The sequence below is a fragment of the Saccopteryx leptura genome, chromosome 11 (assembly GCF_036850995.1).
Source record: "Saccopteryx leptura isolate mSacLep1 chromosome 11, mSacLep1_pri_phased_curated, whole genome shotgun sequence".
Classification (NCBI taxonomy): domain Eukaryota; kingdom Metazoa; phylum Chordata; class Mammalia; order Chiroptera; family Emballonuridae; genus Saccopteryx; species Saccopteryx leptura.
In genome coordinates this window covers 35,454,322-35,470,793 of record NC_089513.1, presented here as the reverse complement: position 1 = coordinate 35,470,793, position 16,472 = coordinate 35,454,322, and the positions used below count along the sequence as shown (strand labels likewise).

Below are 16,472 nucleotides of genomic sequence, written 5' to 3'. Positions count from 1 at the left end.
AAATGACATCTGATTCATAGTAAGAAAAGCATGCAATTTTTGAAGACTGAACATAAAAATGAGCTACCTCTAACTTCATTCACTTTTCATTTTTAAAATTCAGTCTTACAAAAAAAATTCAGGTTGCACAGTAATCAATAATTTCTGATCTCTCTGTATGAATATAGTCATGCACCACATAATGAAGTTTCACTCAACAACAGACCACATGTGTGACAGTGGCCCATAAAATTATAACGGAGCTAAAAAATTCCTATTGTCTAGTGACAACCTAGCTGTTATAGCTTCCTACTGCAACACACTGCTGATGTGTTTTTGGTGATGCTGTTGTAGAAACCTACTACACTGTCAGTCATATAAAAGTATAACACATACAATTATATACATACATTGTACTTGATAATGACAATAAATGACTGTTACTGGTTTTTACTATACTATAGGGGTACTTGGGTTACGACAGTCTCGATATAAGACATTTTGAGTTTATGACGCTCACTCCCATAAAACCTTTAAAAAATTGAGATGTGAGTGTTTTGGCTTACACCGTTAGCGTTATGCTTACAGACTACGTGGGTGAATTATATAGTGGTTTGACTGCGTGCGGTAGAAGAATATGCAGTAATGCGGCATATGAGTGAGGGAATTGGTGTCCCCCAGTAGGCTGACCTATGCCATTTTTTGGCTTAGTTGTGTTTTTATGTTCTATCTAGATCAGGGGTCTCAAACTCAACTCAGCATGTGGGCCGCAGAGCAAGATCACAGCCGTTTGGCGGGCCGCACTAGGTCTACAAAAGGCAACTGTTACGCAACACTTTTCAGTGTCACAAAACGACCAGAAACTGTAGTTCGTGGATTAGTCTGCGGGCCGCACAAAATTGTTCAGTGGGCCGCATGCGGCCCGCGGGCCGCGAGTTTGAGACCCCTGTTCTAGATCATGATTTTACAACTGTGTTAGGAGAGGTAAGTAACTTAGGCTAGGGTATGTTATGGCTTACACCAAAATTTGGGTTATGTCACTTTCATAAGAACAGAACTGTGTTGTAACCTGAGGACCCCCTGTATAGTTATTATTATTGTTTGCCACTTCTCTCTCTCTCTCTCTCTCTCTCTCTCTCTCTCTCTCTCTTTTAATTCAGTGAGAGGAGATGAGGCAGAGAGACAGACTTTCACATGTGTCCCACCCAGGATACACTTGGCAAGCCCATTAGGGGGCAATGCTCTGATCATTAGGGGCGTTGCTCTATTGCTCAGCAACTGAGCTCTGTTTAGCACCTGAGAAAGAGGCCATGGAGCTATCCTCAATGCCCCAGGCCAACTTGCTCCAATTGAGCCATGGCTGAAGGAGGGAAAGGGGGGAGAGAGAGAGAGAGAGAGAGAGAGACAAGAAGCGATGGGTGCTTCTCCTGTGTGCCCTGACTGGGAATTGAACCTGGAATGTCCATGTGCCGTGCCGATGCTCTACCACTGAGCCAACCAGCCAGGGTTTACCATTTCTCTTGATTGCATCATTTTCTCTTGTGCTTGATTTACTCTTGTGTTGTTTTGTATAGTAACATGTGGTGGAGACTTATAATTTAGGAGCAACAGACTACACACAGCCTAGGCGTGTAATAGGCTGCACCATCCAGGTTTGTGTAAGTACATTCTATGATTACACAACGATGAAATCACCTAATGACGCATTTCTCAGAATGATATATATCCTTGTTAAATGGCACATGGCTGAATAGCCAAGAACAAGGCAGTGAGCTTAAAGACCTCCGCGCAGCTGCTGATGTCAGGGCTTCCAGTAAAACCTTTTGGACCCGAACTCAGTGCACTTGCTCCTATCCAGTCACAGTTCCATCCAACCTGCTTACTAGTTCCCAGCCCACAGTGGGAGAGAACTAAAAAATTAAACTAGAAACACAGACTGTTAAGGCAAGAATTCTAGAACAAACATAAGAGGCAACAAACAAAAAATTTAAATGAGACCGTAAGTAACCACAAAACAGGGTTTGTAGGGCCTCTCCATATAAAGGCAAAAGTTATACAAGTCTCAGGAGATGAGGGTAAGTTTTCAATTTTGTTCAGACACTTCCTTTAAGACGGCAGAAAATTGTAATACACGTACATTTTAAGAAATTGAATGGAAATGAGAGTCATTTCAGGCAGGGTTTTTGTTAAAATTTACAGCTACCCCATAAGCTGGCTATTTAGAATTACTCATGCTCTAGAGGCTCCAGAGAGGCGGTAGAAAATGCCAGAGCAAATGATCCCTATCCTTTTGAAAACTCTCGAGAAAAAAGTGTCTCCCTGACATTATTATAATCTCACACCATGAGGAGATTTCTCTTCTGAACTGTCAAGATAGAAACTAGGAATATATCTTAAATGAGGGATGATGGTTATGATTAAACTATACTCTTAACACAGAACAACAAACTAAAAAAAAACAAAACAAAACAATTCCCAAAGAACAATAATGTTTCAGCACCATTATTTTGAATTACTTTACAGGACAATTTTGGGACCACCAAGAATGTGCAAAAAAATAAAATAAAATAAAATAAAAAATAAAAATTAAAAAAAGGCTACTAGTAAGCTGTTTTTGCGTTTTAGAGGACAAATGCGATCAGAAAGATGGCAGGAAGTAAAATAATTATGACCTGAGTAGAATCACAAGCAGTCGAAAACCTCCCCGTTAATGTATTTTCAAGGCCTCCTCTGTAGTTTGTTCTGTTAAAATGAGTAAAGAAAGTAAAATAGGTTTAATTTGTTAACTTCATTATGTAGGGAAATAAGAAGCAGTTTAACTCGTTGGCAGAAGAGGGAAGATCTTTAGTACTTCAGGGCTTTTTCAGGAGCAACTTTAACTAGGATAACTACTATGTTAAGATAAAAGGCACACGGATTGCCTCAAATCCATGACTTGGAGGAGAGAAAGCTGATTCTCAGTAACCTGAAAGCCTTAGGAAAGAAAAATTTAAAAATTCAGCATCAAGTTGCATGAATTATATTAAAGTTTAAAACTTTTGCTTATTTATTCAGTAATGTATTTTAGCCACTTTGATATATCGTTAACATTTTTTTCAAGCAACAACACAAGAACTCAACTCTAGTCTTGTTTCTCTATTAATACTGGTTAATATTCTGGGTTAATATTTTATAGCAGTATTTTTGAAGGGGTTCATTTTGACATGTGCTAAGTTAATCATGAATTACACAGATGTTGACAGAAGAAACATCAGGTTAACTCATAGGAATTCATTTTTAAAACACTGACATGGTACTCCGGTACGAAATCGGATGCAAAAATCTACACGTATAACATTCATAAAAGCTGCTAAATCCTGTGCATCAGATCACAAGTGTTTTAGAAACTCAAAAACAAAAGGATTTGGTTAGGTAATAATTATTAAAAAAAATGAATTAAATATGCAAATTATTGTGTCAGTGTGAAAAACCATTCTAATCACAGTTGTAAGCCTTAGCAGAAAGATGACCAGGTTGAATTAGGAGACCTAGCTTTGCTGCTGAGTAGTTCTGTGGCTGCTTGTGAATCAACGAAGTCAGCTAACATCTGTTGCTTAGTGTTCATATTTGTTACAAGAGGGAACAGGGCTAGGTGACGTGTAAGGGCCTTTCAAAATTTATTGATGATAAAAACTCCACATCTGTAAACTTCTATCTACCCTGTTAGATTATCTATAATATTTTATCATTTTATTCTTGGTCATGTCTCTCAGTACTGAGACGCTTAGCGATCCCTTAAGGTGTCCGAATGTTATATGATTATTTTCCTATTAGTAAAAAAAGACAACCTTGACATCCTTCCTCCCACAAATGGCAGCTCTGCTGCTAGACACTGACATCCCTGCCAAGAACAGGTGTCAAAGCCAGTCATCAGGAGCTGATATGCAGGTGACAGGACTGTCAGTTCAGCTCCCTTCCCAGACCGCATGGTAATGGTTTTTAAGAGCTCCCTGCATGCTGAAGCGCTAGGCTTCACATCTGACTGAAAGCTCACATGTCCTGAGTGGGGCACTTTTCCCCATTGAGAGAATGCAAACTTGTTATTTTGCCTCTTGGGAAATATCTATGTGAGAACAGCTGAAAGCTTGGACCTTATTAGCTGGAACAAAAATAGCAACATTATAGCATCCAGATTAGGGTATTTGGGTTCCCTCTGATTTGAGAGCTGTAATTTTAATGTAGAAAGCTTTTGGGCGTCAGCAGTCAAGTCAGGATGCCTTTTACCCACTTAAAAAGAGTTGCGAGCCTCCTCAAGCCAAATCTGAAGGCTGCCCTTCCCTCCTCTCTCTCCACAAATGACACGGTAAAGACAGAGCTTAAATTAAGACTTAATTTGTTAGTTATTATTTTGATGGCAGAAAAATATTGTGTGGAAAAATTTCTCATCATCACTGGGCTGAGTTTGAAAGGTCAGAAGACATTGGCAACAATTCACTCAGTACCAGTATAATCAGTTTCCAAATAAATATTTGAGGTGAAGGGGTATTCTGAAACAACAATAACAGCAACAAACAAGATACCATGTTCTAAATATTAAGAGACTTGCTATCAAGTACTAACTAAAGAGTGAATGAAATAATTTGTGGTGGGCATTTTTTTTTTTTGAGAATGTGAAACTTATTTTAGTATGATTTTATGTTTTAAATCAGGGCTTGGCAAACTTTTCCTTACAGGGCCAGATAGTAGTAACTGTCTCTGTTGTAACTCATCAACTCTGCTGCTGTGTCATGGAAGTAGCCACAGACAACACTAAATGTACGTGGGTGGCTGTGTTCCAATAAAACTTTATTGGCAAAACAGGTGGCTTCCCCCAAGACTGTAGTGTGTTAATCCCTATAGTTAAGACATTTGGAAAGCCCTTTGGTGCCTTACTTCATTTAATTCCCACGACAAATCTATCACGTAGGTAGTGTCACTCCCATTTTGCAGGTGAAGACACCCGGGCTCACGGGGTCATGTGATCTGCACGTGGCACAGTCAATGTCTGAAGCTGGGATTTTCAACTCAGCTCTGATCCAAAGCCTGGGTTACATGACACAGTCTGGTGTGCTTTTTAGATAACAGCAGCTTGTTTAAAGAAAGATGTATGTCAGAAAAATGTTGGTGCTGCTATTTTTCTTATTAAAAGGTAGAGGAACGAGTCTTTGGTGGGGAAGGCCAACTCAGAAATAGGGTGTCTTCTGGTCTTCCGGGCAAGATGGCAGCATAGGTAAATGTGGTATTCGCCTCCTCCCACAACCACATCAAAATTACAACTAAACTACAGAACCAGCTTCATTCAGAACCGCTTGAAATCTGGCTGAACGCAAGTCCTACAACTTGGGAATTAAAGAAGAAGCCACATCAAGAATGACAGGAGGGGTGGGGACAAGACTGGAGAGCTGCAGAAGTCCTAGGAAGCTCCCCTTAAAGGGCCCAGACACAGATTCCCTCTGAGTTCCAGTGCGGGGGCAGCAGCTTTCAAGGCACCACGGACACATGGGGAGGACTGGATTGTCTGGCACCACAGTAAAAGCTTGGGAGGCACATTTCTGACAGATAAAAGTACTGGCAGAGGCCATTGTTCCTTTTCTGAGGCCCTCACCACAGAGCTGACAGGCATATCTGAGTCTCCATCAACCTGGCTTACACTGCTCACCCTGTCCAGGTGATTTCCTGAGACCCCTCTCCACCAACTTGTGGGGCTGCCCAAGCTGCTTCCAGAGGCTTTTTCCAAACAAATGGCTTCTCTTGCCTCATGCTTCAGACTTTCCTAAAATCTTCAAACAAGCAGCATCTGGCCTCTGAGTACCATGTACCTCACGTTAAGTGGCCCCAGGCTTGGCACTAACGGCAACCAAGCGTGGTTCACGGCCGGGCACCTCCAAGCCCAGCACCAGTAACAGCTATCTGCACACTGCTCTGTAGCTCACGCCAGGGGCCCCAGGCAGGGCAGCGGTGGTGGCTGACCTTGCAGTCACTCCTAAGTGATCATTCCTACCAGAAATACTTTTTTTTTTTTTTTTTTTTCATTTTCATTTTTTTTCTGAAGCTGGAAACAGGGAGAGACAGTCTGACAGACTCCCGCATGCGCCCGACCGGGATCCACCCGGCACGCCCACCAGGGGGCGATGCTCTGCCCACCAGGGGGCGATGCTCTGCCCATCCTGGGCGTCGCCATGTTGCGACCAGAGCCACTCTAGCGCCTGAGGCAGAGGCCACAGAGCCATCCCCAGCGCCCGGGCCATTTTTGCTCCAATGGAGCCTTGGCTGCGGGAGGGGAAGAGAGAGACAGAGAGGAAAGCGCGGCGGAGGGGTGGAGAAGCAAATGGGCGCTTCTCCTGTGTGCCCTGGCCGGGAATCGAACCCGGGTCCTCCGCACGCTAGGCCGACGCTCTACCGCTGAGCCAACCGGCCAGGGCAAAATACTTCTGTCATTTGGCTTCTGGGACGTCTACTGTACTTGCTTCACCATCTTTCTATCGTCTCACTGCTACGCATTTCAATCCGCCCTCTAGACCCCGGCGGTGGCCTGTGCCGAGCTCAGTGTCACTCTCCTCTCTGCTATCCAGTCTCCAGGGCAGAGCTCTCAGCCTCGGCTCCACTGGCACTTTGCGCCAGATCGTCCTTTGCTGTGAAGCTGTCCTGTGTATTGTAGGCTGTTTCGCAGCATCCCTGCTCTTTTCCTACCAGGTTCCAGCAGCACCTGCACGCCACCCTCCCCGAAGCTGTGCCAATCCAAATTGTATCCAGACATCGTCAAATATCCCCTGGGGGTAAAAATCACCCATGGTTGAGTACCACTAATGTAGGCGAACTCAGCTAACCCTAGGGATGAGCTACAAACACATGATCCAAGCTCAGACCCTGCCGCGAGCTCAGACTTGTATATTCAACTGTCTTCTCTGTCATTATTTAGAGGTCGTATTTGACTTGTTTATTTATTGTGTGCCACTCCAAAAGATTGTAACCTTCTGGCAGGCAGGAACTTGAATAATCACTACTTATCTCCAGAGCCTAAACTGTGGGGTATACAGTTGGTTCTCAAAATAAAGTCATGGTGCACCTTTGACCGGTCACAGGAAAGCAACAAAAGATGATAGAAATGTGAAATCTGCACCAAATAAAAGGAAAACCCTCCCAGTTTCTGTAGGATGATGTGGCAGCATGTGCGCATGCACAGATGATGATGTAACACCGTGAATACAGCGGAGCAGCCCACGGCCATGCCAGTCGAGATGTGGACAAGTACAGAGGAAAGTTCAGTGTGTTCTGTGGCTTGCTAAATTCGAATCCATGACCAAAGTGCAATGTGAATATCGGTGCATTTATAATGAAGCGCCACCACATAGGAATAACATTACTCGGTGGGATAAGCAGTTGAAGGAAACCGGCAGTTTGATGGAGAAACCCCGTTCTGGTAGGCCATCAGTCAGTGACGAGTCTGTAGAGGCTATACGGGATAGCTACCTAAGGAGCCCTAAAAAATCTGTGCATGAGCCCACATCAAACTGCACTGAATAGGTATGAAACTGGGAGGGTTTTCCTTTTATTTGGTGCAGATTTCACATTTCTAATGTCTTTTGTTGCTTTCCTGTGACTGGTCAAAAGTGCACCATGACTTTACGGACACACTGTATTATGAGAACCAACTGTGTACCCCACACTGTTTAGGCTCTGGAGATTATTTACGTGGGTGTTTATTCATTAAGCACACAGACTTACATATTTCTTTACAAAAATTTTCTGAGGTTCCTTTATCAATTCTTCTTTTGGTAGAATTGAATAATGTATTGATTATTGCAGCTGAATGTGATGGCATCTTTAAACTTTATAAGTAAGAGACTGCGGGTATTAATATTTATGTATGCATAGCCAGGAACTAACCCAAATCCAGGCAGCTCTGTGGATGATATAAGCTTGTAATCCATACACTTATTTGAGGCTCTGAACCATTTTTTTCTTTTTACAAAAAAATTTGGGTACAATGTACATAACATAAAAGTTACCATGTTAATAATATTTAAGTTCATAGGTCATTAGTGCTAAATACATTCACATTAGTATGCTGAATTCTTAAGAGACATCTTTATTCTATACATTTTAACCAATACAATATGGTATTCTGTTAAATCTACCAAAATATATTCATTTCAATATTACTTTCAATCACTGCTGACTTCATACAAATTGACAAAACATAGCTGCTAAAAGCATCTTAAAAAAAATCTTTAACATTAAATATATGCCACAAAAGACTGAATGTTAGGCCCTGGCCAGTTGGCTCAGTGGTAGAGCGTCGGCCTGGCGTGCAGGAGTCCCGGGTTTGATTCCCGGCCAGGGCACACAGGAGAAGCGCCCATCTGCTTCTCCACCCCTCCCCCTCTCCTTCCTCTCTGTCTCTCTCTTCCCCTCCCACAGCCAAGGCTCCATTGGAGCAAAGTTGAGGATGGCTCCATGGCCTCTGCCTCAGGCGCTAGAATGGCTCTGGTCGCAACAGAGCAACGCCCCAGATGGGCAGAGCATCGCCTCCTGGTGGGCATGCCGGGTGGATCCCGGTCGGGTGCATGTGGGAGTCTGTCTGACTGCCTCCCCGTTTCCAACTTCAGAAAAATACAAAAAAAAAAAAAAAAAAAAAGACTGAATGTTAAATTTAATACTTGATGAAATATTAAAAATTACAAAACATTTTTTATGCTTGATTTTTCTTCATCCATCAAGAAATGAAATGTTTTCAGAAAAAGGCTTAAAATTATTAGCTTTCTTTTCTAAATATTTTCCTCCCATTTAGGTAATTCTAAATATAAATTTTAAGGAGAGATTTAAATCATAGCAAGACACTAAATGGATTAAAATTTGATTAATTTTGTAAATTTAAAAATGAATGTGTTCTTACAAATCATCAATGTAAATTAATGAATATGAGTTGTCTTGAATACAAGTCGACTGGGCCACTTAAGGACTAACAATTATAAAGACTTTAATATTAGCTTATTTTTTTAGTAAAAAAGTTTACGAAGTACAAAATTTCACCCATTTTAATAATAAAATTAAAGAAAGTTGTCTATAGCAGCTATATCTCATAACTGGAAGAGAAGGACTTAGCCAATTAAATGGACAGAACCACTTCTGCCATAAGGAGGCTGTCTTGAGCGCTCCCTCATTTCATGGGGTGTGTGGGTGAGTGGTTCACCCACAAAGACAATGCTGCCCTCTTGGGCTGAGCTACCACGCAGTCTGTTCTTCACACAGAGTGAATTTCTAAGACAAACGCATCTCGCCCTCCACATCTTGAAATGTTCAGAGAACGTGACTCAGTTGGACTTCCTGCTGAAGGGAGGTGAAACAGAAAGGCCTTTCTACGGGAACACTTTCCAAACGTCCCAGTGTAACTGTGGCTGCTGCTGAGGAGATAGATGCAGGGGTTTGCAGGCAAATAGGCTGGGCCTGGGCGGTGGCATTGCTTCTCTGGGTGCTCCCTTTCTGAGTGCAGAAGAACACAGCACGGGGAACACTGGGTGCTCCCTTTCTGAGTGCAGAAGAACACAGCACGGGGAACACTATTTAGCCTTTCTCTGGTGAACAAAGGTCAGTAAATACTCACTGGCAACATTCTATACATTAACTTTCCCTCTGTAGACTGATACAGATAGTCTACAAAAAAAATGGAATGATTACATGGAGATCTCAGGCTATGCTCTCGAAGTCTCCCTCTCTTTCTTTAAGTAGGTGCCCAGTATTAGAGTTTTCATATGCATTTTGCTTTCTCCTACAAGTGAAGCATCCAGCCTCTCAGAAGATCTGGCTAAATAACTGCTACATATTAGCGAATAAAGTCCAAATTAAACAAACGAACACTTTTGATCTGTCTTAACAGTTATCCTAGCAAAAAATAATGCTTAGTAAACATACTTGCCTGTGTGGGCATTAGCTACAGCACATGCAAGTCTTAAAAGACCCGTTTTGTTCATTAATACCTACACATTAGGAAGGTGAAACTCTCCTATGAGGCCCAGACGGGCACTTTCTGTGGACATACTGCCTTCAATGTTGCATTATTTTAGTGAGGATAAATATTTGAGTCTTCTTAAGCTACCTTCACGTTGAATGTTATTTCCTCCATGACGTACACGCGCTCAGGAAATGCTTTAGCCACCTCCTCCACACTGTTGAAATATTGCACTGGCTCCTTTATATCTCGGTCCTGTTCCAGCAGCTTGAATTGGCCTAAAATACACGATAAACGGAAGAGATGTCAGATGTTTATGCCGGACAGCTGTCACCTTGGTGACAGCATCCCCCTTCCTCACTCCTACTCTTCTTGTCAAAAGCTTCTGATCATTATCATTAAAAAAAAAAAAAAAGTTACCATGGCAGAAGGTTTTCTTAAACATTGGCTTAAAAATAAAAACAGACATGTGTTTTTTCTTTTTTTTTTCCCCTGCTTAAATTTAGAGTTTATTACCAGAGGACCCAAATCACAACTGAATGGATGCTCACTTATAATTCGATCTCAAAGTGAAAACTCAGTCTGGTATAAATGGTTGCTCATTTTGTTTTTAACAGGAAGTCATGTTTTCATTTGAGTGGTAATAACACGCATACATACACGTCATAGTCTAAAACCAAGGCCATGTGGCTTGCGGGACTAATTTTTTAAATTAGTATTCTAAAAATTTGCAAATAGAATAAAATAATCTAGTGACCATCAGCTTTCACAAGTATTCTTGGTTTTGACCCCACGAAGGTGACGCTGAGGGCTCCTGAGTCGATATAATTTGGGATGCTGCCATGAAGCCTGAGCACAGAGAAGCTGGGTAGGGGGGTAGGGAGAGTCAGCCTTCTTCTAATGAATGAGCCACTGGACATCTGCAGCAACCAGTGGATTCCTTCTTTCTGCTTTATCGCTATGTATGAAATCCACGAGAGTAACAACACTATTGTGGTATCCATAGTTGGGGGGGTTTTTGAAGAATTTTGAGCATATTCCTAAAAATATCAAGGAGCTATTATGTTGTTTATACATTTCCAATATTTATAATACCACTGCTACATTCTAGAGGAGTTGTTGTCAGTTTAGAATAAAAGACCATATACAATCAAGTCAATGACACAATGTTTCTCAGCAGTCATTTTCTGAATGTTGTTTACAACATAACACTTGAGAAACTTGAAGAGGAATTAAAAGCTATTCTGAGGCTGATCTCTCAGCAAATGTGTATGGAGCACCACGCAGAAATAGGGAAACTTTCATTCATACTCTCAACACATTTATTTTTAGCATTTATTAGGTGGAGGCATTATTTTAGATGCTGGAAATAATGAAAACGTAGACTGGGTAAAATTTCTGTCCTCCTGAAGCTTACACTGCAGTGGGAGACAGATGAGAAGCAGAATGAATGAGTCGAGTGTAGAGTCTGTAAGAAGGCGGGAGGTGCTATTAAAAATAGGGCAAAGTGAGGGGGATGGAGAGTGCAGGGTGGCCAGAAGAGGTGTGGCTGAAGTGACCTGTGATGTAGATGGGAGCTGAGTTCCCAGAATTATAAACATTGGCCACAGCCACCGCAAAGACCCTCCAGTAAATGGTTGTGACTGCTTGGCATGCTGCCAGTGTGGCTACAGTGGGATAAAAGGTAAGAAAGAAGACTCTCCCCCTTTTCTCTCATTCTCCCCCCCCCCCCCCGCCGTAGCCAGTGGCTTGGTTGGTTTGAGTATCAGTGCAAGCACTGAGGATGGCTTGGTTGGTCCGAGTGTCAACCTTAGGCACTAAGGATAACTTGGTTGATTTGAACATTGGTCCCAGATGGGAGTTGCCAGAGGATCCCGGTCAGGGCACATGTGGGAGTCTGTGTCTCTATCTCCCCTCCTCTTATTTAAAAAATAAAAAGGAGACCCTGGCTGGTTGGCTCAGTGTAGACCATCAGCCTGGCGTGTGGATGTCCTGGGTTTCATTCCTGGTCAGGGCACAAAGGAGAGCCACCCACCTACTTCTCTACCCTTCCCCTTCTTGTTCCCCCCCTCCCCCTCCTTCAGCCATGGCTCGATTAAAGTGAGTTGGCCCTGGGTGCTGATGATGGCTCCATAGCCTCAGCCTCAAGTGCTGAGAAGAGCTCAGTTGCTAAGCAATGGTGTAAGGCTCCAGATGGGCAGAGCATTGCCCCTCCCCCCGCAGTGGGTTTGTTGGGTATATTTCAGTAGGGGCGCATGCAGGAGTCTCTCTGCCTCAACCTCCTCTCACTGAATAAAATAAATAAAAATAAAAATAAATAAATAAAAAAGGAAAGAAAGAAAGAGAAGAGAGTGTCAGAGAAATAACAGGTGGTCAGATTGTGGTCAGAACTGTAGCTCTTCATCTGAGTGCAATGGGAGCCACTGGGGGAGAGGAGGTAATCTAACCAACGTTACAGAACACTCTCGTTGCTGTGTTGAGAAGAGACTACAAAGGTGCAAGGTGTGGAAGCAGGGTGACGAAGTTCCTGCGGTCGTCCAGGCAGCAGACGGCAGGGACCTGGGAGCAGTGAGAAAGTGCTGGGAATGTGCCCTGAGCAGCTGAAGGGACGGAGCTGCCACTTACTGAGATGGGTCGGACTGGAGAGGCTGGGGTGAGACCAGGGGCTAGGTTGGACAGGGTGAGTCTGAGATGTCTATTAGACAAACAGAGACATCCCCCAAACTCTCAAACGGACATGCAAGTGTGGAGGTCAGGAGAAAGGTCTGGAAATAATAAATCTGGGAGTCATCAGCACATGGCTGCTATTTCAAGCCATGACCTTTTTATGATGATGACCCTGAGCTTAAGTGTAGACAGAGATGAGATCTCAGATTTGAGTCCCAGGAGGCGGGGAAGGACTGGCCAGGGGAGAGTTAAAGGAAACTCCAGAAGGTGTGCATTCTAGAAGTCAGGTGACCTGCGTGAGGAGTGAGAGCGATATCAAGTGCTGCTGACAGGACTGGGATAAGAGGACTGAGAACGAGAATTTAGCTGCTTGTGTATTTATCTGGAATAGTTGGGCCACAAGCCTGGCTGAATTAGATTTAAGAGAGAGTGACAGAGGAGAACTGGAAATAACAAGGGTGGACGCCAGAGATGTTTGGGGAGTTCCATGGTGGAGGGAGAAGAGAGATGGAGGGTGGCCAAAGGGAGGTGCAGTGGGATCCAGGGAGGGTTGTTGTTTTCCTTAGTATGATGGGTGCTGATGGGAGTGACCAGCAGATGATGAGGAGCATTACTGGAGCATGTCCTGGCGTAGGCGGGGGACACTGGAGTGGAGGGGCTGGCCTTCCACAGCAGTTCATCTGAGACAAGTTCCGGTGGCCGCTGGTGGAAGCCATCTTTTACTGCTTCAGTATTTCCAGCAAAAGTCAGACAGAAGGCTTCAGTTGAGAATAAGCTTGAGAGAGAAGGTGTTTGAGTGTTAAGGAAAGAGGAAAAGACCGGAAAAGGTCCAGTGAGAGTGAATATCATAATCCGACTGCTGGGCAGCCATAAACTCCCACCTGAGGTGCGCAGTCATGAATTAAAAGTGAAATCAAACTGTACAGTTTGGCGTGTTCTTCTCCAGCTAATATCTGATCTACAGGGGTTGGCATGGAGCTGGCAGAGACTTGGAATCAGCCAGGATGGTGAGATGGCCAAGTGAGGTGTGAGATGTGGGAGAGCAGAGGGGGCAGGATGTATGGAATTGAGTGAATATGACAACAGCCCATGGAACCTGACCTCAACTAACACCTTAGAAGGGAGGGAGAGAATGAAAAGGGGAGTGGGATTAATGGGTGGTAGGTTCTGATGGAGCTGACTTCTGTACCCTGGAGGGAGTGAGCTCAGGACCAGGCCGAAGAAAGTGGTCAGAGAACGGCATGCATGCAATTGAGATATCCTGGGAGCGTGCAGTTTTTGGTGATGATGTGGTTGGTCTAGGGCGCAAGCATGGGAGGTAAGGCTTAGGTGGTGAGAAGCCAGGAGTATTACAAGCATCATATACGTAAGCATCAGAAGAGAAGTATTGCTAGAGAGAACGGCAGTGAGTCAGGAGTGAAAATGAGGGAGAAATGAATGAGGAATCACGCTTGGCAGATGACGGAAACACTGATGGGTAGTGAGTGATGGAGTCTGATGACAAGAGACTTAAAGGTGAGGTTTTAGGGAGGACTGAAGTGAAATGAATGGTCAGGTTTGTAATGAAGAGCATAGAGACCAATTATACCCCTTCAACTTGGGGGCAAAAAAAAAAAAAAAAAAAAAAATAGAGCTGTCTCCAGGAGGGCTTCAGGGAAGCAGGTTTTCAGAGGATATTCAGGTTTGGATTTAACAAGATGAAAGTAATTTCAGAGAAGAGTTTAAGGATATAGGGATTTTGCTGGTGATAAACTTCTATGGGAGAGTTTTCAGGAGGACAAAACAGAGAGGCACCTAGACGTACTATAACAGCACATGTACCTTTCAGAAGTATACACAGGCAAAACAATACATTTGAAAATACACTCAAAATATGTTAATTATATCCTTTTCATAAAAAAAGAGAGTGTTTTAAAAGTCAAAAAGATTATGGCAATTTCAATATACTTATTTAAATGAAATCTGCCATTGTAACAAATTAAACTTTCATTTGTCTCTTACTTTGTCCATGTACAAATTCTTAATAATTATGAGGAAGCTACGGTTTTCTACTCTGTTCCTTCCCATATTTTTTTTACATTTTAACTATTATCCTATTTTAACATAATTAGTCTGAGCTAGGCATGTGCCTAATTTGAGTGCAAACTTTGCCACTTACAATTTTTATGACACGACAAGTCTCTAATCCATCTGAGCCTTGCTTCCTTGCCCATAAAGTGGGGACACTTCAAAGGGATGCTCTGAGGATTAACTAAGATGACGCACTGGAAGTTAGAAAAGAAACCATCTAGCAACTCGCAGCTCCTTTGCTTCTCAAGATGGGGAGATTTTTCCTTATCTTTCTGGTTTACATTTTTTACATAATTTTCTGGGGTGGGATTATTAAATCAAATGGTACCACGCGACTCTTTGTGTTTAACATGCATGGCTATATTGCTTTGCAAAACACTTAAACCAATATATATTTTTTTACCAACAGCCTACACATACTACCACAATCTACCAGCACTGAAAATTAGACAATTCCATGAGTATCAAATAGCATCTCTTTCCCGTATTAATCTGCATCTCTTCAAGTATTAGTGAAGTTAAACATTTCAATGGTTCTTGTGAAAACAATTGTATAAATATATAATAAACATATCTGATATAGTTGAAACTTCTCTTAACTTTTGGAGACATGTATCTAAGAGTCTACTGGATATTTATACTTAAAAAATCCCCTTAGCACCAAATTCAATGAAACACAACACAACACCTCACATGCAATAGGTGATTAATAAATGTTTACTGAACAAAAGACAGAAGCTACTTTAATCCTGGTACTGGCAAACAATAAAGCAATGCCAATAGTAACTGCAGGTTTTCAAGGTTTATTTGTTTATGAACATTAGGTGAATATCACTCATCAGAGTACGAAAGCAATGGGGTATTATTGGCCTACATAAAAATCATTATATGAATACTGTACAAAACCTCAAAAAACATATACCGTATTTTTCACTCCATAGATGCATCTGACCATAAGATACCTAGTGTTTTAAGGAGGAATATAAAAAAAATATTCTGAACCAAATGGTTGTTAAAATATTTAATAAAATACCGTATTTTTCACTCCATAAGATGTACAGGCATTTTCCCCTCCACTTTTGGGGGAAAAAAAAGTACATCTTATGGAGCAAAAAATATGGTACTTTTCAGGAACCAATCTAACCAAAGAATAAGTAGATAAGCAGTTAAAATGGAGCCAGGGTGAAATAGTCTTCCGGTATAGGATGTGATACCCAAGGCGACAAAAGTAGTCACCAGGGAGAGTTCAATTGTTTAGATCCGCTGGGTCTGAATTATTTAGGACTATTTGACATAGACACGATATTTGCCAACATTTCCAATTATCCGTAATTGTGATTTCTATTTTCTAACAAATTAGAAAATAGAAAAGGAAAGAAATTGGATGCGGTACCTGAACACGTTTCAAGCTGATCTATCATTAAAGCAGGTATGGTTTAGAAAAACCTACAAATAATTTTCCATGCATATGAACAATTAATTTAAAATTTGTGATCAATATTTTAGAAACATTTTCCTAAGACGAGGATCTGTATGTATGCCAAACATTCATTAAGTGGTCTACAGATGTTCAATCTCTGAGCTAAGAGATTACCTGAAAGTTACACAGCTATACTAAATTCCATTCTATCTTCAGAAATGCATTGATAAGCCGAGGTGAGTCACTGTAACTTAACACTTCTATATCAAATGAGACATTACACTATAGAATAGTCATGCCCAACAGAAATACAATGAAAGCCATATATGCAATTACACATTTTCTGGTCATCACATTAAAATAGTAAAA

General features: G+C 42.0%; 1 protein-coding gene across 2 annotated transcripts in view; it reads right to left on the bottom strand.

The window, feature by feature from the left end:
* GAREM1 (GRB2 associated regulator of MAPK1 subtype 1) overlaps window positions 1-16,472 on the bottom strand; it is a 200,502-nt gene that overhangs the window by 29,804 nt on the left and 154,226 nt on the right. For both annotated transcript variants that reach the window (XM_066352633.1, XM_066352634.1), the window contains exon 3: window positions 10,094-10,224. In XM_066352633.1, the coding sequence (XP_066208730.1) occupies window positions 10,094-10,224 (131 nt within the window). The remainder of the gene's footprint in view (window positions 1-10,093; window positions 10,225-16,472) is intronic.